Genomic DNA, 27,540 nt, shown 5'->3' on the forward strand with positions numbered 1-27,540 from the left:
TACTGTGCGCATACAGTCCCTGATGCAGTCCAGTTGTATATAATATTAATATATTACGTTTATATTATAGTCATACTTTAGTATTAATATAATAATATATACCCATAGGCAGTCATACGGTCGTGATATTTATCTATGTTGAAGACACAAATAAATAGAAGCTGAAGGTAAATAATTATAAGATCGGATATACATAATACAATAATAAGTATAATTCAACGATGTACAAAAATGTCATGATGCGTAAATAAAAATCAACGACTAACTAGGTAGTAAGTAGTAACTGTGTATACCACTGCACTACACGAGACGTATACGCTATAGTATTATAAAAATGTATATAGTCAGCAGGGGCGTGCCTAGAAATTTTTCCAGGCGATGGGGGGGGGGGGTTGAACACATAAATCCACTCCAGTCATTAAATTTCAACAATCTTATTCAAACTGGGCCTACAATGAGCGCCGAATATACTGTACTCTATATTCTGTATCAGGGGTCACCAATAAATATTTTTGAAGGGCCACATTTGTAAATCTGGAAATTGTTCACGGGCCATCTCAACTGCAGACTTTGGTAAGAACCATTGAACAATAATTATAAATTACAACACTATATAGATTAAACGTCATATGGTTGCACCTCAGTGTATAATATATGCACATCGCCTATGTAATATGCCATCGTAGATAATACGAAAAATCCTAGGTTATTTACAAAGGGAGGGGGGTGGTGGTTTGCTTTTAGGTGAGTTTATAAAAATTGCAATGTGTCGGGGCAATTTAATATAGGTAATATTTTTGGACTAAGGTTTTTTAATATCCGAGTTGCGTTTGTGCAGTATTTTATCATTTTTTTCATTTTGACAGACTAACGGGTGTCTTTGAAGTACACGGATAAACGAAAAGTTGAGTTTTTAAAGAGGTTAGATTAACTAAAATTATAATTTTCAATCAAAATATCATTTTCTGATTGAAAATCCCACTTAAAACCTTACAGAAACATTATAACGAGTTTACGTTTCATACCGCGATGTTCACTCAATTTGTGATATTCGTGCCATAGTTATTATGACACTTAGGTTGATAAAATATATTATAAAATATTCGATTTTAATCTCTATAATTTTATAATTTATATTTTGCATTGTACCTATCATACTCGCTCAAACACAGTATAAGGAACTCGGCCAAATACATTGTTTTTATTAGTTGTGTAAAAAGATATTCGACCAAATGGGCGATGCTTGCAAATGGGTTGCAGCCCGTTTTCATACATGCATTTTTAATTTTTTTTGTCTCAAACAGACTATAATTTTTTGGGAATTACCATTTTGAGGCCCGAAAAAAAATTCGTTTTGGGTACAGCCTATTTGCTCCAAATTTACCTGTATAAACATTTTTGGACTTGGTATTTAATTCATATATTTCAAAGATATGTAGACTTACTTAAATTGTTATTTTTATAAGTTCTGTGTATTATTGCGTATAGATGGGGGACTGAAAACAAGTTCTATATCAGTTTTATTATGTTTTAATAAGTTGTTAATAAGTAAGGTACTTCCGTTATCGAATATCGTTAGATATTTGACGGAAATCAAATCATCGAAGAAATCATAAAAACGATCGTAGTGTGATTTTATCAGACATTCTTGACGATACACTATTGTCTATTAACATAATATTCTTGTCTGTATTTTTTTGTTTATTTTAATTAAATTGAGTATGGAGTTTACGACAAGCAAAAGAGGGAAGCAAATGGTTGTAGACAAGGACCATAAGTATAGTAATATTGGTCTATCCTTCGACTCAAAATGTTGAACGGTGGCGATGTTCAAATAAAAACTGCGCAGCAAAAATATTTATTAAATTTATAATATTAAATTATAATACTGAATAATATTAATAAAGATACTTATTACTTACGTAATATATAAAACAAATTAACTGTTTTTGCAAAATTCAATTTTTATATTTTATAGATGTGCATAATCACGAACAATGCACGTACAACTATTGTAAGACGAATGTAACAGCAGCATGCAGGCGTGTGGCTGTCAAAAGCATAAGTATTCGTCGTAGGAAAATTATTTTAACAGAAATTAACAACCACATAATTAATATTGATTTTACTGTATCCTAAGTCACCGCAGTATGAAATAGTATTTATTATGTTCGTAAAAATCTCTTTCTTCGAGTCCTAAATCTGTGTCTGACGTTCATATAACATTAAATGATATAGATTTGACCAGATCTAAAGACGAAGATTTTTTATTAATTTATGACGATTTGTCTAATATCGTTATATTTACTTGTCATAAAAATTAAATTTCTTAATTAAGTCGGAAACTAAAAATATTGTCCAAAATATTTTAATCAGTTATTTGTAATTCATTGGTTTAAAACTATTATTACTCAATAAGTAAGTATTACATTTTTACAAATTTTGATCAAAATATTTCAAACAGATGTTTATATTAAAATAAATAGTAGTGTTAAAAATATTCCCAATCTTCCAAAAACTCTCAGGTTAAAACAAGATTAAAAAAAACTTGAAAAGAAATTGATAATTTTAAAAACCAAAAATTAACGCTTTATGAATATGTACAGATAGTATTGAATTGCAATTGTTTTTTCACGTTAGTTATAATTTGGTATTTATTTTTTGATGTATGTTTAGATATACTACTGTCAACTATACCTTTAATATATCTATATTAGTAAATGATAAATAATTGATATTCCTTATTCAAAACAAAAATATGTAAGTACTTACTATTTTATTTATTTTTCGTGGAATCTTGATTTGCAAAGGACATTATTTTTAATAATATCAATTACTTATCAATGTAATTTAGTATAGTTCAATGTCTAATGTATTATTAGAATCAGTTCCGTCACTAGTGGAGGAAAAATGGGACATATGTCCAGGGCCCCTCGATTTAAAAAAAAAAAAATAATATTATTATTTTTAATGTTTAAAATTTGAAGAAAAACAATATTTTTTTTTTAAATCCTGATTTAAAAAAAGCTAGAATTTTACACTCTTCTGGGGTACCTAATGGCTAATACCTTGTCCAGGGCTCCACAATACCTAGCGCCGACACTGATTAGAATACAATATTAGGCGTATAAAATTAATAAATGGTAAAAATCGTTGCATAATTAAGTATTAAATTGTTAATTTTTGATGTTAAATTGACACTTTAAACATTACCTATGGCGTTGGAACCCATTTATAAAATTATAAATATATAATATAGGTATACGAAAACAAATTAAGATGCATCTACCAAATATAATACATTTTTGTACGTTGACCGAAGGCCGTCGCCGACGTCACGAGTAGTACCTACATGGCTACATACTATACTCGTTGCAAGGTCAGAAGCCGCTGTATTTTACTATATATATATATGCGCAGAGAGCCACGCGCATACAGAGCGCCGTAGTGTTTAGCGTTTTTTTCCATTAGGAATATCATTATTATACAACGTGTAATAAGTCTCCGACTGCCGTGCAGCAGAGTGCGGACGCCGAACCACCACGAGTGTTCCCGGGTGGGGGGAAATTTTGAAGCACCTTCGATATAGCCCGCGGGCTCACCGTTCCGAGCGGAGTGGGAGACAAGCTGACTTATACAGTTTGACTTGCACAAAAATATGACTTATGTTTTACTATGACATAATACGTGTATAATACTAATACATTACGAGCCAAACATTAAAATTGTTGACATATTTTCGACAGATATCATTGGTCACACGATTGCTAGGTAATAGTTTAACAGAGTGCAATAATGTGTAATTATTATAATTACTGTAATTAGTCATCAAAGTATTAATATTGTGTCGGTAGGTACACTTAAAGTAGGTTAGTATACATTATATTATGAACAGTGCCAACTTCATGTTATTATATCTTTTTAATTTTACGATTTTACCGAAACTTTAAGGACTGCTTTTTAGTATTTACACGCCCAGAGTTATTATTCATTTATTGTCTTTTAAATCATTCTTTGGGCATTTTAACGTTACCTCCTCTCGTACTTTACTTGTAGACACATTAGGTGCAGTTGTATTATTGTATTTTAATCCATCCGAGAAACTCGCCCCAAGTTAGGCCACTGTAAACCATTATCCGAATAATTAGTTCGCGTAGACTGCCACTATACAAAACTATTAAGATGTGTCGAAGTCGTCAGTAGGTATAATATCTTATTATTTTAATCACTAGAACACTCGGTTTTTGGTCTTTGGTTCACGATAACTGTTGATGGGCGTATTATGTCACAGTTAGGTACATTATACACAACATAAATATTAATTTAAATAAATAATAATGTAATGTATAGATAGTGGTTTTGAGTTTAATAATAAAATAATCAGCACAATATTCCACGTTATTTTACAAAAGATTGATACAGTTCTCAATACTGCAGCGCTCTCTATACGCCAAAACTAGTGCTGGCACAGCAGTGAAGTCTTTATTATTTCACTCTATGCACCTGTGAATACGAGAAAAATGAATGATATCAAATTAAATATATAAAACAGTACTGAAGACAATAATTATTTAAAAACCACCAATTTTTACATAAAGTTCGTAGCTACAAAAATAAATTGCAAGATGGACCTAGTTGTATACCATAGGTAGATATTTTTTAAACAACATTAAGGGGGGCCTCACGAATGAGCTTTTTTTCGTCAAAAACGACTGTTTCTATTATTCAAACGATACATAGGTACATCGTCAATTATTTTTATTCCGAACAAATATTCGGAATCCCCCGTAATGCGTACAAGGGGACGATCGAGCCACAGTTTTGACTGTTCCAATTTAGATTGCTATGAATGTTGTTTTAATTTAAGAAATTTGGCGAAATTTTAAAATTTTAAACTTAAATATTTAATTAACTAAAATATCATACACATGCGCCTAAATTGATCCTTCTTACATGTTGTGGAAAATTAGAATGTTCTTTCAAAATACAAATCGATGTAATCGTTGTGACGTATTGTTTGAAATTACAGTTGTATGTTTGAGGGATAAATAAATATGTTTTCTTTATCGCGAAATTGTTATCTGACATGTGTGGGTGAGAAATCTCTCCGTGTACTACTATGCGGATGACATTACTATTAACGATCATTTACGATCAATACAACGACAAGGCTAATTGCTGAATGTATAAGAAGTTGCCTATACAATTTTCCTTAGAATCCAGTATTAAGGAGGTTTCTTAACTCATTCGAAAAATGATTGATTCTAAATGATTGATATAAAATCAAACTAATATGTATAGCACTGATTTGTAAATCAAACATTCAAGTATAAATGGGTAAATCGTGGCTGAGATGCGGGGAGGGGGGGGGTGAACTGCAGCATTTTCAATTTTAGATTTTGAGCGTAGCCGATAAATGTATTGTATTTTCAATGATGTGTGTTTTTTTTTCTGTCCGTCAACAACATTTGGGGTAGTAAAAATGCACCAATTTTCAACATCAACATTTTTTTTTTGATATACGAATGAATTTAGTTAATACTTTTGAGAGATCGAAAATACAATAGTTTTAGAAAGCGTTGAGAAAAACAAAAAAATTGTAATTTTTACACAAAACCAATATTGTTGAATAATAGATTTTATTTTCATTGCGTATTGCGTATTTAAAAAACGAATAAACGCAGACACTTGAGATTTTCACAAAATATTTGTATTTGAATTTCCGATATGTTGAAACATTATTGAAATCTTTTTTGAGCTCTTGAGAGATCTTTTGAATTTTGTAAATTTTTTTAAAACTGTTCTTGATAAAAATTTTTCACTTTGTAAAGAAGCTTGGAATGTAATGCTAGATAAAATATTAAAAATACAGAAGCACGATTATTTTTATGTGTATTTAAAGTTCAAATGTTAACGAAATTCATTAAAATCCCGAAAATTTGAAAATTATTTTTAGTTAGAAATTCATAAAAGTTTTTTTTCCATAGCTAACATTAGAAATTGTAATAGAAGATTCCCTTTCATTTTGAAATCCCTATCTTAAACAAAAAAAAAAAAACTGCAGTAACGCTATCTATAGCTGTCGTATGTGCTAACCAGTTTGGGGCACATAAATTTAAGTTAAACAAAAAAAAATGTATAGTATTCTTAATAATAGGCCAATGAAGCAAATGAGCTGAGGCAGCTCATTGTAAAATTATATTTAAGAACGTAAGCACCGCGGTGGAAGGTCAGTGTGGGCCCTTCAGCGAGGCCCATATATGTTTGATTGTGTCTCATATTTTTGTGTTTGTTTATAATAATAAAAGGTAATTCAAATAGTTGTGGATTATTACATTTTTTGGTACCTTTCGAAAAATAGAAGGTATACGACACAGCCGTAGCCAATGAGATATTTCTGATTTTTATTAATTCGTTTTGAATTATTTATTACATTTGATTATTTATATCTTGTAATAGTATGCAAGGACGACACGTCTCAGGTCAGAATCGTTTTTCGTATGCAATGGTTTATCATTTGAATCAAATACAACACATCCATTATAATGACATGATCGATGAACACAGCACAGCAGAGCGGTATACCCACGTCTTGTCCACCTTTTTTCCATATTTCATCTGCTTAAAAAGTCAAATAAACTTTAATTTTAAGATGTCATACATATTAGGTACTTATATGTTCTTACTTCTTATAAATGAAGCCTGGGTTACTAATTATTATTGTTTTTGTAAACGTCAAGTTCGATGTCGATCAAATTGAATGGTTTGACCCAACCGTGATGTTACTTTGTACTAGGATTTAAATTGTGTACATGCCTCGAAAGTAGGCACCTTCCTACTACACGATATAGGTAGAACGACGCAATAACTATATGCCGGTGAAACCACTTTACAGTTTACACCCTCTCAAAAATGTTTTCCTTATTTTGGAAAGTAAAATGTTCAGACTTTATACGCATGACTTGTGTAATATTTTTTACTTCTTACGTTTATAAAAATGTTAACGACTCAAAACAAACGTCACATTTGGAACTTTCACCTACGCACCTCTCCGCAGTCTTGTAGCGCTGCTGCACTACGGTTCGCATAATAATAATAATATGTAAGTTGTTACTTTTCGTAATAATTTCCTCCAAACTATATAGAAGTTTGCCTCACTTAACTCGTACCACAACAACCATTCTGTGCCCCGAGTTTATAAATATATATATATATATTATATATACACACGACAATTATTGTGAAAGACTACGATGTTGGAATCCACGAGGCATTATATATATAATACAAAGGATAGTAAATCTAAATAATGGTACTTTTACGCGGCGTTTTGTCTTGCGGACATAAATTCAAGTAATTCGTATTTATATTATTTGGAAACGTTGACCAATACGTTTCTATATATGGCTCGGCCCTAACTCCATTCCGAGGTCCAATATTATATATACTGTAGGTACTCCCGAAGATTTATCTGGTTTTAAAGTCCGCCAAAAGTACATAAAGTGTCTGTATATATGATCGAGGTGTTGAAGCTTTTAAGGGCCTGGGGCTTACACCCTCGCCATAGGTCATAATAAATATATTGTGTTTGCAATAATATTATAGTGCAATATTAAAAAAATGTAACGACTATACTTATATATTTACACCGTATCTTTGCAGAGTTAACCAAATTCCACATTATGGTTGGTATATTATAGATGGGCAATTATAATATAATATCATATTTTTGTTGAATGTCCCCTCGAAAGCGTCTTAAAATAAAAAAGCATTACATTTTTGTGATTTTAGCCCCTAATTAATATTAACATAATATTCAAAAGGTATTTTTATATAATCACCTATTAATTTATAGGTGCACACTCTTATTTCTAAAAAAAACTTTGGGTATTTAATTGTTTTATACTCGTACATCAGCTGATTACATTAATAACATATTACATGCTGTGATAGAATTAGAGACGTTAAGATGATGCTACAGCGAGATGTGTTGTCAGTTGTTACAGTCTTACAAAACGTACTTCATCCCAAATTTTCATTCTGCAGAACCAATTTTTTAGTTAAGCTTTAATATAATATTAGAGAGCGTTTATCTATGTAACCTAACCATTGAAGGGGGGGGGGGATAAAGTGAGTCGTAATCAACCTGATGATAATATAATGTCTTAAAAAAAAATATCAAAATACATTTCATAAATAAATAATTCTACATTATTAGCGTACAATATTGGTGCTGGAACTAACCTAGGTATTTCTTTTGCCAAATAAGGAATTACACACAGTCCTGGTGGCATTAACACCACGTTCCTCCCTAAATACAGCTCTGCCTAAATAGTTACATCATTTTTATATTCGTAAAGGAATTTATACATATCATTTGTTGTAGAATTAACTTAGGTATGTAATTTATTATATTCTACTCTCGTGTATAGGATTTTAGTATTTCTCGTTTTTATAGTTTTTGGGAACTTTAATATTGTATAGATAGGTACCAGTTACTGGAAAATGATTGTCGCAGCAGAAACTACAATTTAAAGTATTGTAAGTTTGAATCCAGGCGATGTGTATTTAAGTGTGTGTGTGTGTGTGTTGTGCGATGACTGGCGGAACGTAATATATAATATTATTTATTTTTAATTGCGAACTATTTATTTCGCAGAGAATCATGCACATCTAGATTTATTTGTACGTGGATATGTAGGTAGCCAATAATAATAACAATAATAATAATATTATAATTTCGTATGATTGACATTCTAAAATAGTAAAATTACTCTATTTTGGTATAATGTGTATCAACTGAGAAAAAAAATGCAAGTAGAAATTCATCTGAACGAACATCTCGAAAAACCAAATTAATTATTTGCTGATTGAATTTAGAAGAACCTGAAACTATTATTATTATTATAAGATATTATTTGTGAAAATACTTGTGTAGGAGGGCGATTTCCGTCATTGTTCCTTAAAATGCGCTACTGCGACAGTACAAAACGCTCAGTGTGCACAATTTGCTACCTACTTGAGTGAAGTAAGTTGATCGTAGATTATTATCACAGGAATCGAATATTGCGCGTAGCTAGTTTCCACTTAATCGACAAGTTTTAATTAAGACTTTGATTGATTTCTTCACTTTAGAGCAGTCTATAGGTACATCCAGAGGATAATCAGAGATCATTAGCCGCTGAGTTTCGGTGCGGTTTTGGTTACACCCTTTATTAATAATTTACAGTGTTGGGTTACTTTGTAAATAATTTTGTGCCACAATATGTGTTGTTCGATTATATCTAAGCTACGTACTTAGGTAGGTACATGTATTTAAATGGATTAACCGTGGTGGACCGAAACAATAAATAATTTAAAAACAATTTCAATGAGTAACAAATATTTTAGATTTTAGATTCTGGTTGAAGCCATAAAATGTGTTGCTAATTTACCAATAGTTTGAAAGTCTAATGGTTTGTTTGTTATCACCCACCGGAGCTGTAAAAATGCTTTAGTTTAATTTTTTGAAGGTGGTTTCTAAAATAAAATTGCTAAGCTAGTTGGTTGTATACTTCAAGAATAAAAATACCCAGTACTTACTTGTCCAGTAAAATCTGCAAAAAATTAAGAAAAAACTAGAATTTTTACTCAAAACCAGTTTTTGTAAAAATAACAATTTTGACTTTTTTGTTATAATTTAAAAATGAAGAACTGTAGAGACAAAATTTCCCCTGAGAATATTCATATTGGTATTTGCTAGACATGATATTATTTTAAAAATATTTTGTCTCTTTTTGAACTATTAATAATATATATTTTTAAACTGTCGAATTTTTTTTCTTGATTTATGTATTTTGGGTAAAAACCAAAAACAATTAATCATTTAATACCAGGTTCTTCATAAGTTTTTCTCTCAGTAATAAAAAAACATTATTGTTACAATTTATATGTATTTAAAATTAAAATTTGTTTGTAGAATAACATTTATAATTCTAACACCTAAGGTTTGATAATTTATTACAATATTTCTTAAACATTTTATGATTGGATATTAAAAAAAAGTTAAGCATACAAATACTTAAATTTCTTATGAAGGATTGATGTTCAAATTTTGATTATTTTGGATATTAATTTAATAACATTTTATCCTCGACCGATTTTCGTTATTTAGTTATTATTTAAATAATATTGATTGTAGAAACTTTAAACAAGAAATATTTTACTTCCACTTAAATAATAATTATTTTCTTTATACAATGAAATAATCAAAACATTTAGACGAATCTCAGCCTATTTAAAGGTATTAATAAAATAAAATAACCCCATATAAGTAGTTGTTATAGCTATACATGCATATTTAAAATACATTATATCGGTCAAACAAATTTTTCTATAGGCATTCGAAGTTCTAATTTTGACATAATCATCAATATTTGTAAATTATTTTGCAGTTAAAAATCTATTTTTAGGTTACTGATAATCAAAAATTAAAAAAAAATACATTTTTACATTTTTTCTAGACAATTAAAGTTCAAATCGGAAATTTGAACCTAACCTTGAAAACTGGAATTCTATATTTAAGCAATAAATTAGATATATAAAATATATAAAATATATAAGTATATAATTAAATATACTTATAGTTATATAGGCAGAATACAGACTGTCTCCACTCGTACTTAATTGTTTTTCGTGTGCTATATGATATATTATGCTATATTATGGAATTCAAATTTAACACAATGTCATCCATCACAGTGACCTACTTAACGACGAGGTGCACTGAATAAACCAACTATATAGCAGGCTACAGAGTGCAGGGTTCCTCTATTTTTTTAAAAAAAATCTTCTTGTAATTTATAAATATTATTCAATAACATGTCAGGGATTTTTTATTACTTATTGTTAACCACTTTAATAATTCAAATGTCATAATTATAAACGTTTAATTAATTATAATTTGTTACACTCAATAAATATCATTATTATTGAGGTGTATTACAATTTAATATTAGCATTTATAATTTTTATATTCGAAGACGGTAATAACGATAAAAGGAAACTAAATAATAAAGATAAATAAACACAACTTTTAACAGTTAAACATATGTTAACAGAATGTTTAAAATACGAAGACCTTAGAAAAGAAAATGACTTACCTGAGCAGTTATTTGAAATCCTGAAATCCGGCGAAGAAGCGAACACCAAAGTTTTAATTCTTTGAAAATGTCAGAATTATATTAAACGTAATTTAATTTAACAAAATATCAAAAAAATATTGTTTAAAAATAAAAAGAAAACAATGTAATTAAATAACTGTAAGCTAATAAGTAATAACCATTGTCGTTGAAGCGTTTTGTTCAAATCAATTTAGAAAAATTACAACTTTTTTAATGGAAAAACTGTAAACATTAATACCATATAATTATAATATGGTGATTGAGTGATTCACAAAGCATACTCCCCTTTTATGAATTCTGATTTTATGTTTTTTAATTATAGGTTCTTAAAACCCATAATTTTAGACACTCTGATATTGTGTACCATTTAAATGTTTGAAAAGTGTCCCTTAACCTAACCTAACCAAATTATTTTGTTTACTGTAAACCGTTAAAAAAATGGTTTTTGATAATAGGTACCTATCTAAATCAAAATTTAAATAAAAACCTAGTTTCTGGATTGTTATTAAACTTCTTAATATTGGTTTTAAATTCAATTTCAAAAATGCGTAATCTTCAGTATAGGTAGTACCAGCTATTTAATTATTAGTTTTTAAAAACTTTAGCTAATGCTATTATCTACTTCAATATTAATTACTACTATTTTGAAATTCTCATAGCCCCACATCTTTTCACCTTTTTGTTAACATAGACATACTTCGTAAATTAAGTTTGTTGGTTCAGAAACTATTCATTTGAAATTAGAATTAAATACATCGACAATAAAAAACAAAAAAAACAAAGTATACTCTGATACAGGATAATATTCTAAAATTGCATTAAAGAACATAGTGGTTGAAAAATGGTGACGTTAAGTTAGAACAAGAATATTTAAAATGTCTAAAAATCAATATTTGAATAGATGCATTTCTTATTAAAGATAAATACTGTGTAAGCATTTATTGTTATTCAGTAGTCAGTACCCTGTTAGGTTTGGTTTTTCTTATTGCTTAGACTTTGTTATAGGCGAAATAATTTTTTTACCATTTCAACAAGTACTCAATTCTGTTAGTTAGTCCAAGCGAGCATGAATTCGGTTGGACTCGATGTCGAAATAGTACAAACAATTGACGGATAAAATAGTATAGCAATCATAATAATATCTTCGATTTTAACTACCTACCTCATAGGGTGCTACCACTGGGTATCTTCCCTAATCTAATTACCCATATTATATTTTTTACTTGTCATTCACCAAACCTACTTATTGTAAAAAAACCATGTATAGATTGTAGATTCCTTCAAATAAAAAAAAAAAAAAAACTACCTACCTATATATACATATATATATATCGTATACTGTCAACACCCGTCGACGGCATCAACCAGCATAAAAATAAACAGCCTGTGTGATTACAATAATTGTTTTATATTTTTTATTGATAATCGAACGAAAACGGCAATCATATTGTGATTAGGTACTTTTGACAGTTTCACAGTGATTTATCTGCAATACATCGCGCCTCTTAATCAGCTACATCAAACATCAAAACGCATCGTGCACAATACTACGACGGCAACGATAATAATGATTATAACGATATATTGCACTGTTAATTAACACCGTAGCGAAAACAATGGAATTCGCGTCGAATTTGGCGAGTGCCTGTCCGACGCGCCGAGGCGAATGTATAATATGCATTCGCCTTTGCCCTCGGTTGTGACATTGTATAAGAACGATAAAATATATTTTTGGTTTTTAGTTTTCGACGCTTTGCATTATTACTGCATCGTTCCTGTCATCGTCGAGACCGTCGCACACCATGTTTGCGCAAATGAGCATGGCCGTAAGTACATGATTTACCACCTCGTCGTAATAATAATAATAATAATAATAATTTATTCCACAGAATATTATCATCAAAGGTGGAAATTAACGAACCTGGGTAGTCGAGAAGTCGAAGTGAAGTTAATATTTTTTTGTTGTTAACTTTTTACTCGATTAGTCAGTTAATTGTATGAGTAGATAACTAGGCTTGCAGCAGAAATCGATCAGTCAATAAATCCAAATTAATAACTTAACTTTTTCCAGTTGATTTGAAAAATTATACGTTAAGTTAAAATCATGTTTATACATAATACGTATCATCAACTTTATTCAAAACTTTATTAATTTAATCACTACAGGCTATTATAGAGGCAGTGAGTGTATTAAGAAGGGATAGGATAAAATGCATTATTCTCACAATACTTAGTTATAATTTTAATAAAATTGAAAGTCGCGCTATCAAATGACCCAAGGGGTAATTAAAAATTAAATTAAATCATAAAGTCTAACATTTAGAGTTGATTTTATCTTTGCTAACTGTTTAGCTACAGCTTAACTGTTTAAACGTTGACTTAACTAAAGTTAATTATTTTCATTAACTTGTCCACCTTTGTTTATTATAATAATATGTATGATACACAGGTCTAAATATAATAATATTATTGTTTTTTTCATTGGTAAAAGATCTTTAGCCACATAGGCCATTTTGTTAACACGTGGTTTAATTAACTAAATGTCTACTTATTCTAATTATTCTAAATGGTTTTTAAGTCTTGGTTTGATGTTTGGTGGCTGTGATGAATTCGACGATGTTTGATATTGACTGAGGATGATTGTGAAGTATTTCAGCTAATGATTCAGACGGGTTGGAACTTGTTCTGATATTGTGATATGTTCGACATTTAGAGAGAATATGATTGATGGTGACTTGGACATAGCAGGCTGTGCACGTTGAGGGTTCTTCCTTGGCCGTTAAGAAACTGAGGGAGATTTGAGTGTGTTCAATTCCGAGTCTTGTTAAGATCACTTCAAATTTTCTGAGTATTTCGATAGGAATTTCTGACTGTCAGTGTAATGTTTGATGTGATTCAGTTCAGTGGACTAGGATGTCAATTTACTGTGTCGTCTTAGTTGGCATTTATTTATTATTAGCATTTGTATATCATTACTGCAGCCGGTTTCGATTTTTGTTAAACAATTTTTATTTTTATTTCACAATATTGTCAGGTACTACTCGGTATGTGTCGCAGAGACGATTTTGTGATCGATGTCGTCAAATAGTCATATTCAATATTATTACCGACCCAGAAAAATAATATAATAATAAATTGTTTCCGGCTCTTGTGGACGGCGCCGAGTTCATCGAAACGTCCGCGATATTCTTTAAGCGGAGAATTGCCTTACAAACGAATTCGTCGATTATGTTTCGTTTATGAGGAATATTATGTCGTAATAATTTCGCGCGAATCGATTTGGAAAATATCGTAGGTATACACTGTTTGTCTTTGAAACACAAAGAGTAAGAAAACAACATAATATTTTCACGTCGCCGTATACTTATTAAAACAAAAATCAAACGGTTTTTAAATAAATAAATATTTGTTTTTAATTTTGTATTTTTTTTTCCGAGAACAACATATTTATTAAAAAAGAAAGTTTCGGTTATTATTATTTTTTTTTTTTCTGTTTGTAGATACACAACGCAGCGCACGCCTTGCCGACGTCGAAAATCGAACTGTACGTTTACGCTTCTATCGTGATTTTTGTCGTGTTGTGGTGCCGCATGCGATGGCAGTACAGACAATTCTATAGACTCGCCGACAAGATAAAGGGCCCACCGACGTACCCGTTAAAAGGATCGATTTTTGATCTGAGCACAACCCCCGAGAGTGAGAATCCCCGGGAGTTTCACTTTTCGTCGAAATCGACCTTTCCGCTTTACTGCCAGTATAATACCCAATAATATATACTTCCATTTACCGTTACAAAAAATTTCAGTTTTTAGATTTTGGCAACTCATTACTATGAAAATTATTGCCTACATTAAAATGTATAGAACAATAGAGTATACTTTCATCAAATTATTAGTTATTACAAAAAAATGTATAATTTACTATACCTACCAGATGATCCATTTAAGTGCAACCTACACTCGTATTTTGAAAATATTTGTTTTACATAATTTAATGTCATTTCACGGTTAATTCCCGAACAACAATTATAATATTTTTAAAATTTTTTTTATCGTTGTATTTTTAATAATTGACACTATACGCTTTTAATTCTATGTTCCTATGCAGGGTATTATTCGGTGTATTTCAATCTATACAAATCAAATTTTGAACAGGTAGTTTATCAGTTAAAACTTTATAAAAGTATTTAAAGTTTCTATGAGCGGAATAGTGGACCAACATTTTGTGTGGTCTTTACTTCTACATCACTACCTTGTAGTATTGAAATACACCGAATAATATTCTGCTTCGTAACACGGAATTAAAAATGTATAGTGTCGTTCAAAAGAGTAAGAAACTTACAAAAATAGGAGAAATCTAAGTTTTTCACTAACGTTATTTTGAAATGATAAAATATGTGAAATCATTATTTTCAAAAAAATTGAAACTTTTCGAAACAATTAGTGTAGGCCCTTAAATAGATCATCTACCTTATACGAAAGAGATAATTTATTTACACAGAAAACGTCTGCAAGTGGATAAATAAAAAAAAAATCATAACAACAATTTGTCTTAATATTGTCACAATAATATGTATTGCCATAACGTAATCTTTTTTTCTTATTCTTATTAATGGAGAATGGGTAATGATTCTGAAAAAAAAAATATCTCCATAATTTGATACATTAGCTCTTACAATAATTTGTTACTAAAATCTAAGAATTGAAATTTATTTTGTCGGAAAATGGAAAGGTATTATATTACTGTACTGGTGTAAAGGTCGATTCAGGCGAAAAGCTGTGAAACACTGTAGTTTTTGTTTTGCGCACGGCCGTTCGTCGCTATTCATATCATGGTTTTTTTAAAATTGATTTTTGTGTTTTTTTCCTTAGAGATTATGTACAATTTTAAAGAATCGGCCGAAAAATACAACTACGAACCGGTAAAATTGTGGGTAGGCCCATTTCTTTTCGTCGGAGTTTATAAGCCAGAAGACGTGCAAGTAAGTTATCGTTATTATTTTTTTACGTAATAAACGTGTGAACTCGAGTTTTGCTGCGACTAGGTGGCGGGTAATAAAAAACTTTTTGTCGTATTTTTTGATTGCAGATAGTTTTAAACAGTTCCAAAGCCATAGAAAAAGGCATGATTTACCACATCATAAGACACGCAGTGGGCGAAGGTGTATTTACTGCTCCGAGTGAGTATTTTTCTGTAAATAATATTTTGTTAACTAAATTCGGAATGCATAGTATTTGTATAAATCAAATATTGTATCGCTCGTTGACGGGCCGTAAGCAGGCTACACTGTTAATAATAATATTGTCAGTCCATTGATTTATGTTGCGACTATTATAGAGGCGTGTTTAGTACTATTTCGTAGATCTGGCACCATCTAGTTATTTTATTTTTTTGGGAAGTTCTTCATTTAAAACTAGTTTCTTTATTACAGTGGTGATCAAATACTTTAGGTGTTAAAATTCTAGCAAAATTGAAAAAAATGTAACGTTTTTAAAATGTAATATAAATTAATATTTACCATTTCTTATCGTCTAAATAATAGTCTAAAAATGTATGCCAATAATAAAAAAAAATATCAAATTAAATAAAAAATTTATACTCTTGGCCCTTTTTTCTATAAAAAAAGGTTGGTCACCACTGCTCTATATTACAACAAATAAATAGAAAGGTATTCTAAAAATAGGTTTTGAGTCAAAATTTAACTACTGATTTAATTTCCAGAGTGGCCTACAGATGGATAAATACAAGTCTGTGGTATAGTGACGTAGTATCTGAAATAATAATTTGGTCTTGTTGATTTTCAGTTGGCAAATGGAAAAAGCACCGTCGTGTCATAGCGTCGATATTCAGTTCAAAGTTTTTGGATCAGCTGTACCCAGTATTTAACGAGAACAACAAAAAACTAGTTGAAAACATTGCGAAACACGTTGGCGAAACACAATCTTTCGACATTTGGGATTACATAATATCGTGTAATCTCAATAACGTAAGCCGTAAGTTTTGTATTAGCTTTAGGTGATCGACACTGCAAAACAATTGTCTGGCGATCGTGTGCAACACACACAACGACTAGTTGACTGTGTTTCGTATTCATATTATTATGATTCATGTTATATTAATACCTTAATATTATGTACTATAGAAGCTGCGATGGGTTACAACCTCAACGATCAACAAACGTTATCGGAATTCGTCTTCGCCATGAAGAAGTAAAATTAACAGATAATTATAATAATATTATATTCTTGCTAAGCCTAAGAGATGATATCGAGATGGCTTAGAAAAAAACAAAAACAAAAACAAAACAAACCACACGTTTTTAGAGTTTCAGAACTGAGCAAGTGCATCGTGAAGCCATGGTTGTACATCGATCAGATTTTCGCGGTTTACACGTACTTGACTGGTCTGAACGTGTATATGAGTCAATTGAACAGGGTCTCGTTGCAAGTCAGTCGGCACAATATCTAATGTGATAACGACTTGTGAACAGAGCTGTCTTAGGGTTATGCGAGGCCCCCGGGGCTTAATGCGTATTTCGGGGGTAGTGAAATATTTAAGCGATTTATTGTGACGTATAATATTATCCTGACATAAAATATGTCCTAATAAATCCTTTGGAATGCATACGCGTGGATAATAATAAATTATACTTGATTAAATAGTTTGATAACCAATAAGTTTTACATTTTTAGGTTTAATATGTATATTATATTAGTAGTGTACCCATAAATAAATTAACCGATACATCACCGTTTACCCCCAATTAGAGAAAAATAGAGATAAACTATCTAAACAGAAACCTAAATATCAGATGTTTAATCCTACTTATTTTCCGAAATGTTCAGAAATTAAATAATATGTATATTTATATATTATATTTGCATATTAAAAATTTTTTTTGTATTTAATTGGAATTTGTGTACCCGTGTACAATGAAATGTAAAAAAAAATAAATTTAATACTATAGTAATACCTATGTAGTTGAAAATAATAATATAGAAATATATTTGTACGTCTTGCATAGTTGCATAACTCACTCAAAAATTTGATAAGTGCCTAGTTATATTCATCAGTAACATATATAATTTTGATTTTATACTTACCTAATATTAGTAATTCAGCTAAATAATATTATCGTTAATAAAAAAAATTTGCAAATAATAATTAAAAAAAAAAAATAACTAAAAAAACGAAAATGATCGGGGCCTTTAGAAACTGAGAGGACCCGAGGTCCATGTCTTAAGGCGGCTCTGCTTATGAATTTATATAAATATCTATGTAATATATGTGTATAATTCACATTAATTTAGAGTATTATGAATCTGTTTAGATAATAAGAGATAAGAAACTAGAATTCAAATCGACAAAGTCTCAACAATCTACTAGCAAGTCTCACGAAGTCGTTCCGGAAGAAAGTAATATGCAATATTTAAATAATTCAATAATTTAGTATGTAATATACTTAAAGACCATATATAATGTGTTACATGTATACAATATTATTTAAATGCTATTACAGATAAGAATTCGACAAAGGTGTTCTTGGACAAGTTGCTCAAGTTGAACGACGAAGGAGCTGATTTTACGGACGAAGATCTCAAGGATGAAGTGATAACGATGACAGTCGCAGTAAGAGACACGTACAATATTATTACACGTGTGTAATGCCTACGAAAGGTCATATTATATTTTACGAGCAATTTAATTCAACGTTTACATAAATAACAATTTAACAAAAAAAAAAAAAAAAATGATGCTCGATTTGCTAAATCCAAGAAAAATTATTTCCCATATAAATATGATAAAAACAAAAAAAAGGGTAAGTTCAGTGGCACCCAAATGATTGTGGCATGGCTGATTTTGTAACACGCACTATATTTGATCACTAAAAACACATTTTATTTTTGCAAGATCATAAATTATTGAAAAAAAGGTCACTGGGGCTCAATATTTCCCAGTCACCCTCCTTTTTTGACTACTACTGTCAATGCACAAATTTTTAAACATCTTATAATTTCAGGGCAGCGATACCAGTGCCATCACTGAATGTTTTTGCATTCTGTTACTTGCCATGCATCAAGATATCCAGGTAGTAATTCAATAGTTTTTTCTTAGCATATCGTATTTTTTAAAATTTTTTTTGCACGTCAAATATGTTTGCAGGATAAAGTCTACGAAGAGATTTACAGTATCTTAGGAGACAGTGATCGCGAAGTCGTTCCTGAAGACATATTTAAATTTAAATATTTGGAAATGGTGTTAAAAGAAAGCCTCAGGCTGTTTCCTCCTGGAGCAATTTTTTCGAGAATTATTAATGAAAACGTAAAGCTCAGTAAGTCTCATTATCCTTACAAGTAAACCTAACCTATACACCTAGAACTTTAACTTAGCAAATACATGTATATTATGGACAATTATGGACAAAAACATTTGGTGCTTATAATTATCATAATCGTAACGTTGATGCATATTTACATAAAAGTCTTACGATCTATAAAGGATTAAAAAGATACATTTAAAAAATAAATACAATAATTTATCAAAGGGTATTCTAAATTTGAAGCTTATGTATCCAGTCTAAACGGAGATGCAGTAACATTTTGTTAAAACATTTTGATATAGTATATATATATATTATACACTAGGAAAGACTAGTATAGATTTGATTTAGACGTGAGTAATAATATCATATGACATCACCTCGAAGAGGGCGAGAAAAGAGAGGTTTAACTTTTACATTTCAAACGAATTACACTTATTAATATTGCATTGTGGTACATTTTTGTATCAATTATTATACCGATCGTCAAGATTTTGGAGAAACCGATGCGAAAGTCAAAAACGAGATTTCGTTACGATTCGCAATAGTAATTAGATTTTATATGTAGCAGCAAGGCCCTGCTAAGATATCCACGGGCTTTCGCTTTTCATCGATTCGATAACTATAAGTAAAAAAAGGGATTCCATTACGAATTCCGAGTTGGCTTTTTTTCTCAGACAAAGTCGATAAAAGCGTTATCGCATTGTTATTATATAATAATAAAACGCGTGAGATAAAACGATGTTTGCGTAATAGTGCGAATACCGTAAATGTCTTTTTTGTTGATTTTAATTCATTTCTTTTTTTTTTTAACAGCGAACTTCGAACTGCCGAAGGGCACCAACGTGTTCGTGTCGCCGTACGTCACACACCGTTGCCCACAGCTGTATCCCGATCCCGACACTTTCAATCCGGAAAACTTCAGCGCCGAGAACGAGGCGAATCGGCACAAGTTTAGTTTTTTGGCGTTCAGCGGCGGTCCTAGGGGTTGTCTAGGTAGGAGCATCGCCAAATGAGTATTAATCGAATTGTTTTTGCCGTCCACCCCGGTGGCATAAATATGTCCTTTAAAACAAACGTCGAGTCCCGACGACGACAATATATTATATTAACTTATTATTATATTATTGCCTATAACAAAGCTTGCAGGACATTGCATCCGAATCAACAGGAACCCGTTGGTAACACCCTTAAACACCCTTAAAGACACCCCTTCGAAAATCCAACAATCGAAACCCGAATGAATTTGTTTTCACCGGATGAGATTCTGGATCATTCGAAACAATTAATAATTTTTTATTTTACATGTCGTTTTATGTAATTTTGTTTTGTAGTTTTTGCGGTTAGTTCGATATTGTTATTGGTTCTTTAATAATTTCAATATTATCGATGGCTTTAAGTTTATAATCAATCCGTATTAATCGTTAAACATCGCTTATTAACTACCTAAAATTTTTAACGTTTATGCGTTTATATTTGGTTTCGTTTAGTTATTCAAAAGTACTTACCATAGATCAGTTATATTTTATGAAATTAAATAATATTCTAGATCATATACTATGATCAAAAATATGTTGTGCCTACATAGTTTTAAAATTAGTTTTTCATGAATTATTGCACTTCAGCATCAACCCATATTAATCCAAATAGTAACGGTTAACCCAAATGGTTCTTTAAATATTTTATACCGGTGTTTGAACGCATCCGATTACATCCATCACCAGAAACCCAAAATATGAACAAATTATTCGGATGCAAAGCTTCAAAAGCTTATTTTGTCTCGCCTATCTACGTGAAACAAATACAATTTGAACCATTTTTATTAAATCCAATTTTTTCTACCAGACTTCATAGGTATTAACTAGTGAAAAGAAATTGATATTTTTGGGCTTGTTATGTATTAAAAAATAATTTTCATTCAAACGATTAATTTCTTTTAAAGTATTTATAGTTAGAATTACGAATTTTCGAATTTCCAGAATCTTAAATTATAAATAGGTTTTAAACTAGATCTATAGATCTATAAGATCATCCATAAATGTGACTCATTGTAAAATTTGAATTTATTTATATTCATTAACCACAGTCATAGATTTAATAATTAAAAAATGTATCGTTACATCAAAGTTCTACTTAGTGTAAAAGCAGCTGATAAAAAGTGCGTTTTTCTGGTGAAAGGGGGTTGAGACATTAAGACAATGTGAATAACTTAGCTCGTATCGTAAGAGATAGGTTGGTAGGGTACTGAGGGTATGTACCCGGGTACATATTAGAGTGGAAATTGAATTTTGAGAAAATTTACTTTTAGTCCTTCGACAAGACGTTACCCTGGACTGTATGAAATTCAATTATACGACTATGTTGCGTTGATATACGAGCATTATGAGTTATAACTACTGATCGCTTTCCCCGCAGGTGTCAAGTACGCTATGATCTCCATGAAGTTAATGATGGTGGCGGTTCTGCGCCGTTACAGCGTGCACACTGACTGTAAATTGTCGGAGATCGAAATGCAGATCGATTTGCTGGCGAAAAAAGCCGACGGTTACCCGATCACGATCCGGCCAAGGGAGAGAACGCAAGACCGGACGATGAAGTTTGTTTGAAAAAAATAAAAACCATCGCCGAAACATTATATTTTTACTATTATAGTTTTCATTAAAAAAACAAAAAAAATCAAAAACAAAACATTTAAATATTTATTCCTCCTAATGTCACTATAGTTTCTCGTAATGTCTAAAATGTATGTGATTTGCAGCTGCACACTTCATAATTTTTTTTATCTTGCCGCCCATTACCGTTATAAAACGAAAAAATTTATATACAGGTGGTATATAAATATTGACGTGATTTAGGTAAATAGACAATACTGTAATAGGTATGAAATACATTTTACATGATATTGTACTCGAAGGTGGGCAAGTCGATAGAAATATCAAATAGTCAACTCAAGTTAAGTTGAGTTATGTGAACAAAAGTAGATCGCTCAGTAAGAAGTTAATTGAATATAACAAATAATAAATCTAAATCGTTGTAAGCTCAAAACTATAAAATATGGAAAAATGTAATATTACCTTAACTCAATTAAAAAAAAAGTTAATCACTCGATATTAAACAATGCATGTGTACCGATAGGCTACATAGGTAATACTATATTAATTGCTACTGCAGCACACGGCACACCTTATGTAAGGTGTTATTGGTTATTGCACACGATTTTAGGTCTTGGTTTCTCGTAAGTCGTAAATCGTATAATTTAATTCTATAAGTAGTGAGTACGGCGAATGTACACAATTAAATGTACAATGTAATGCAGGGTTGGTCGAGTAGTCATATTCCTCGGTTTAAGAAGCCCTCACACTTCACATCCGAGTTGAAAAATATATAATAATATTATTCAACGTGTCTTGCGGGCAACGGGTTTCTGATATTATTTTACTTCCATCGGAACTTGTTGTACAATAAATAATTTGAGTATCGTAGGCGACGGATCGTATGTTGCGGTATGGAGGCGTACTGTTTAAACTGTTTGATCAATAATATTATGCCGTTATTCTCGTCTTACGATACATTATTTAACATCGACATTAAACATATATTTTCACAGATAAATTTATGGAAATATTTTATTTTAAACAACGATCTATTATTGTATGACCTGTGTTGTAGGGTATTGCGTTATACGTACAACGCGTTTTCGAGGTAAATTGTTATATTATATTTAAATCGTAACGTCGCGTTGTAGTAACAGAGTAACACAACATCGACACATGTCGATCTAGACGACTCTTATATAGCAGATAAGACTGCAGCGGTTCTGCTTACGATTTAAAACATTATTATTCAACGTTGTACAGAGTAGTGTACCTAATAAAAACAACAGACAGATATACCAAACTAGCTATACCTACACACTATCATTTTTATCGGTTTTTGGTTTTTATTTTAAATTGTAATATTATATGATTCTTTTCAATTTTACGTGAAAACAAAATTAATCACATTTGTTGGCTATATTTCAGTCTTCATGCACGATGTACACCCTAGAAAAATAAATACTACTTACCCATAAGTGATGACAATAGTTGGTTGAAAACATGTGAATGGTAGGGGGTCGGTAAGGTTTGAGGTTTGGAGACTTTGTACAGCCCCAGCAAGCATTGTAGGTACCTATTTTAATTTTCGTTTTTGTCTGCAATTTAAAAACTAAAACCAATATTGTAGACAGTAGTAACTGAAATATAAAATATAAAAATAATATAAATATATATAATATAAAAACTCACCTATTTGAAATTTTACCTTTTTGATACGGTTTTATTTTGAATACACATAGATCATAATTCCTAAGTAATAGGTACTATACTCGTACCGTATGAGTCGTGGACTGCGATGATGAATACGAATTTTTGTCTGTCAAATATAAACTGTGGTTAGTAGTTTACTTTGATCTGAAAGAACAGTAATATAATAATATACAACCAAGATATCGTTAAAATCGTATTGAGACTTCGTTGGTCATTATGTAGGACTGCAGGACTGCGGAGGACCTCCACGTCAACACGATAGGGGAGTATCAAAATCTTCCCTAAAATTCGTTATTATTCACGCCTACGATAAAAACAATACCGAATTGAAATAAATGTAAAATATATTACAAAAAGCTTCTTATCGTAATCGTTCTTCGCAAGCTGCGTCTTATGTTTAACAAGTATGATTAATAGCCAAATCAAAACTTCATTACGCTCGACCCACTCGAATATAATATCATAGTGTACATTAATTTCATAACGAACGATTTTCTTTCGTATAATTATTATTATCTGTTTAAAAATCGCTGTTCCAGATGCGAGACGTCAAGGCGTAGTGGCCGGTTATGACGCCAGCAAAGATTTCTGGAAAGAATAATATTATAATATTCAAAAACCGTATTTTTTAATCTGACAAAAATCATGCTTCACTTTACACAAACAAACAGTTAAATATATAGTAAAATAAACCATCGAGCGAAATGTTCTTCTCCTGCTTAGAGTTATAGGATAGAGATAGACCTCATCTGTTTTAATTATAAGATAAAATATTTTTCCTTAGAGTATTGAATAAGATAAAAAAAATATTTTATATTGATATATCACTAATATTGAAAATAAAATACTTATATAAATAAAAAAGATAAAAGAATAAAGTTACTGGAATGAGTGTTTTACATTCAATTTCTAAATGATTTCAAAATATATTGACATTATGCAGTTGGTGTAGAAGTGTTTCATTGCATATCACGGCCAGTTAACAATTATAATCTCGATAATAGTCGCTAAGTGATAAACAAAGACTCTGCTATAAACGATCATCAGAAAGACACTCGATGTGCAGCTTTCATAACTTTCGTGTGAGAAAATGGCATTTCATACAAACAGGTTAATCCGAAATATGTGTTTGGCAAACGCATCTACTAAAAACGTATAACAATAATTTATAAGTTCAAAAAAAGGGGATCGACTTTGAAATCGTCCAAGTTCCAGATCGACCGTTTCGCCGCTCCTGGTTAGGCTACAGGTCATAATATATGAATAATTAAGTTGAAGTAGCGATCTAAGGGGCATCCACATTTACTCAAACAGTCCAGCCATGTACATGTTGTATGTATTGTTTATTGTATATTGTCTAATGTCTACACAGATCGTAAATATTCAAGACGAAAAAGTCGAGTAAAAGTCATATTTTAGGAAGTCTGTAAATGACGAGGCAGAAGCACAGTGAAAAGTTAAAGACGTCTGAATAGAAGGACTGGGGAAAAGCAAAAATAAAATAACTTGGGTGCTCACTCAAGTTATTATCACCTATATGCGTGCTTTGTAAGTAAGCAAACTAAAATAGCTTACGCCTGGAATGCGTGTGCCTCGCTCGATTTTGAGCAATGTAAAAACGGTTGATGCCGAGCATTCCTTCAAGGTACCTTCCATGTTAATGTGGTTAGCTTAACCTCACAATTATTTATGTTAATATTAATATAGGCGGATTATTAAATTATTTTACAACATAGTTTGTTCATTAATTACTTTATAATAATATACTCGAAAAATGGAGCTTATATATTTTTTTATCATGAAAAATTAAAAACTAAAAACGACTAAGACCTATAATTAAGAGAAAATGCTCGGAATATGTCGAATAATTATGTCTTTATGTTGTGCGATATTTCCGAGGTCTTAACCATTATAATAATAATATTATTCTCGTCGTCTTACATTTTCCCGGTCGTAGGTAATAATAATTTTACGGTATTGGTACTGGTACGGTGGTACCTCGTCGAGGCTTTTAATAATTTAATTTTCATCTGGCGGTGAGTTTTCGTAGCTGACCTTTCGTGATTTTCTTTTTTTTTTTAATGCATACCTAATCGTTCCCGCTCCGCGAACTCCTAAATAATTGCAGTGAGCCTTAAAATCGAAATCTCCCACAGCGTATTCCACCGGGCACTTTGCTAGAATCTGAGCCGTAAACAATGTTTTTATACATAATATTATATAATAATACACCTACATGTACTGCGCACTGCAGGTTTATGGTGTCGGATATAGCAGGGTTACTGGGGTTGCAGGGGAGGGTGACAGTGCAACGTACCGGGGTCCTCAGGTTGTTTTAGAGAGGTTGATGTAGATTTGATAGATTTTCCAACGTGCTAGGAAATAAGTTATTTACAATATCGAACTAGGGTCGAGAAAAAATTGATTAATTTAAAAAAAATCCACAATCAGAACCCGTTTATTTTTGGACTCTGTCTCATCCCTACGCGCCTGTGACTCGATTTTTCAATGAGGTATACGCGTCGTGAGCCATGAGGTGTACAGTTATAACCCAGTTGAAATGATTTCTTTTTTAAAACAATCTTCACTTTTATCGAACACCGCAAAAACAATATATAATCAATGCTGCACTTTATTATGTACCTAAATAACTATTTTTTTTATTCATAAACATTATTTTTTTTCTTTTTAATCAGAGGCCTCCAACATTAGTAATTTCACACGGGTCTCCCGAGACATAGATTCTCCAGCACTGCTCAGGTAGGATACCTACCTACACAATTGTTTTACCAACAAATGCGATTCATTTTTTAATTTGTAATTTATTGTCTATTGTGCTACACTTATATACTATAATATTTTTTTTATTTTTATTTTTTGATACTGAAAATAAACAATTTAAAATCCAATTTTTTTTTTTTGAAAAGTTTAAAATATTTAATTTGTGAATCTGGTTTTTGATTGTGAACAATATTTAAATTTTTTGGTTATCAGCAATTAAAAAATAAAATAACTATACATTTCTTTGTTTATCAAATGACAAATATCAATCTTGACAAATTCCTTAAAAATAATACTACTTTTAATTTTGGAAATTTCCGTCATAAAGTTGAAGCAAATACTAAATTCCTCCCCCTCAATGAACCTACAGGCGTCTTACCAGTTATCATGCACATTAGATATTTTTCCAATGGTGAAACGTTATATAGGCGAAGGATCGTGTGATCTCAAAAATATTTAAAAAAACCATTTCTAGAAAAAAAAAAACTGTATAAAATATGAAATATAAGTATAATGTGAAATTTAATAAATTAAAAAGTGCTTCTTAAAGAAACAGCCGATTCGTAGGGCCGGTGATGGATATGACACTTAAAATTATTTTTATTTTGTTGTCAAATCTTATGTTTACCGATTAAGTCAAAACGATATTAATATAAATATGCTCTTGGTATGGATAACATTTTTTTTTAACATGCTAGGCCAAATTTCTTACGGTTAGTTTGTTGTTAGGGTTACTTATAAACAAAAACATATTTATGATTCATAGATGTTCTTCGTAAAGGAAAAATTTCGCGTAGAGTAGAGTACTAGGAGGGGAAAATTTTCATTATATACCTACGTATAAGGTTAGACCTTCTGGAAATTCCCAGGATCCACCCTGGAAAGAAATGCCGGTAATCCCTGAAAAGATTGGGAACGGGAATTCCCGGGAACTCGAAAAACTGTCAAAAATTAAAATTTTTACGAACCA

General features: G+C 30.8%; 1 protein-coding gene across 1 annotated transcript; it reads left to right on the top strand.

Annotated features, from left to right (window-relative positions):
- The first annotated feature begins 3,707 nt into the window (after positions 1–3,707).
- On the top strand, positions 3,708–22,141 carry LOC111035070 (cytochrome P450 4C1-like). Its single transcript, XM_022316579.1, has 14 exons — positions 3,708–3,771; positions 12,905–12,988; positions 14,663–14,858; positions 16,034–16,143; positions 16,251–16,341; positions 16,967–17,155; positions 17,305–17,371; positions 17,486–17,609; positions 18,493–18,577; positions 18,682–18,791; positions 19,183–19,251; positions 19,326–19,494; positions 20,299–20,478; positions 21,898–22,141. The coding sequence occupies exons 2-14, from the start codon at positions 12,965–12,967 to the stop codon at positions 22,086–22,088; spliced, it is 1,605 nt and encodes a 534-aa protein (XP_022172271.1). The 5' UTR covers positions 3,708–3,771; positions 12,905–12,964; the 3' UTR covers positions 22,089–22,141.
- Positions 22,142–27,540: the final 5,399 nt, after the last annotated feature.

This window comes from Myzus persicae, unplaced genomic scaffold, assembly GCF_001856785.1.
Source record: "Myzus persicae strain clone G006 unplaced genomic scaffold, MPER_G0061.0, whole genome shotgun sequence".
In the NCBI taxonomy this organism is placed as follows: domain Eukaryota; kingdom Metazoa; phylum Arthropoda; class Insecta; order Hemiptera; family Aphididae; genus Myzus; species Myzus persicae.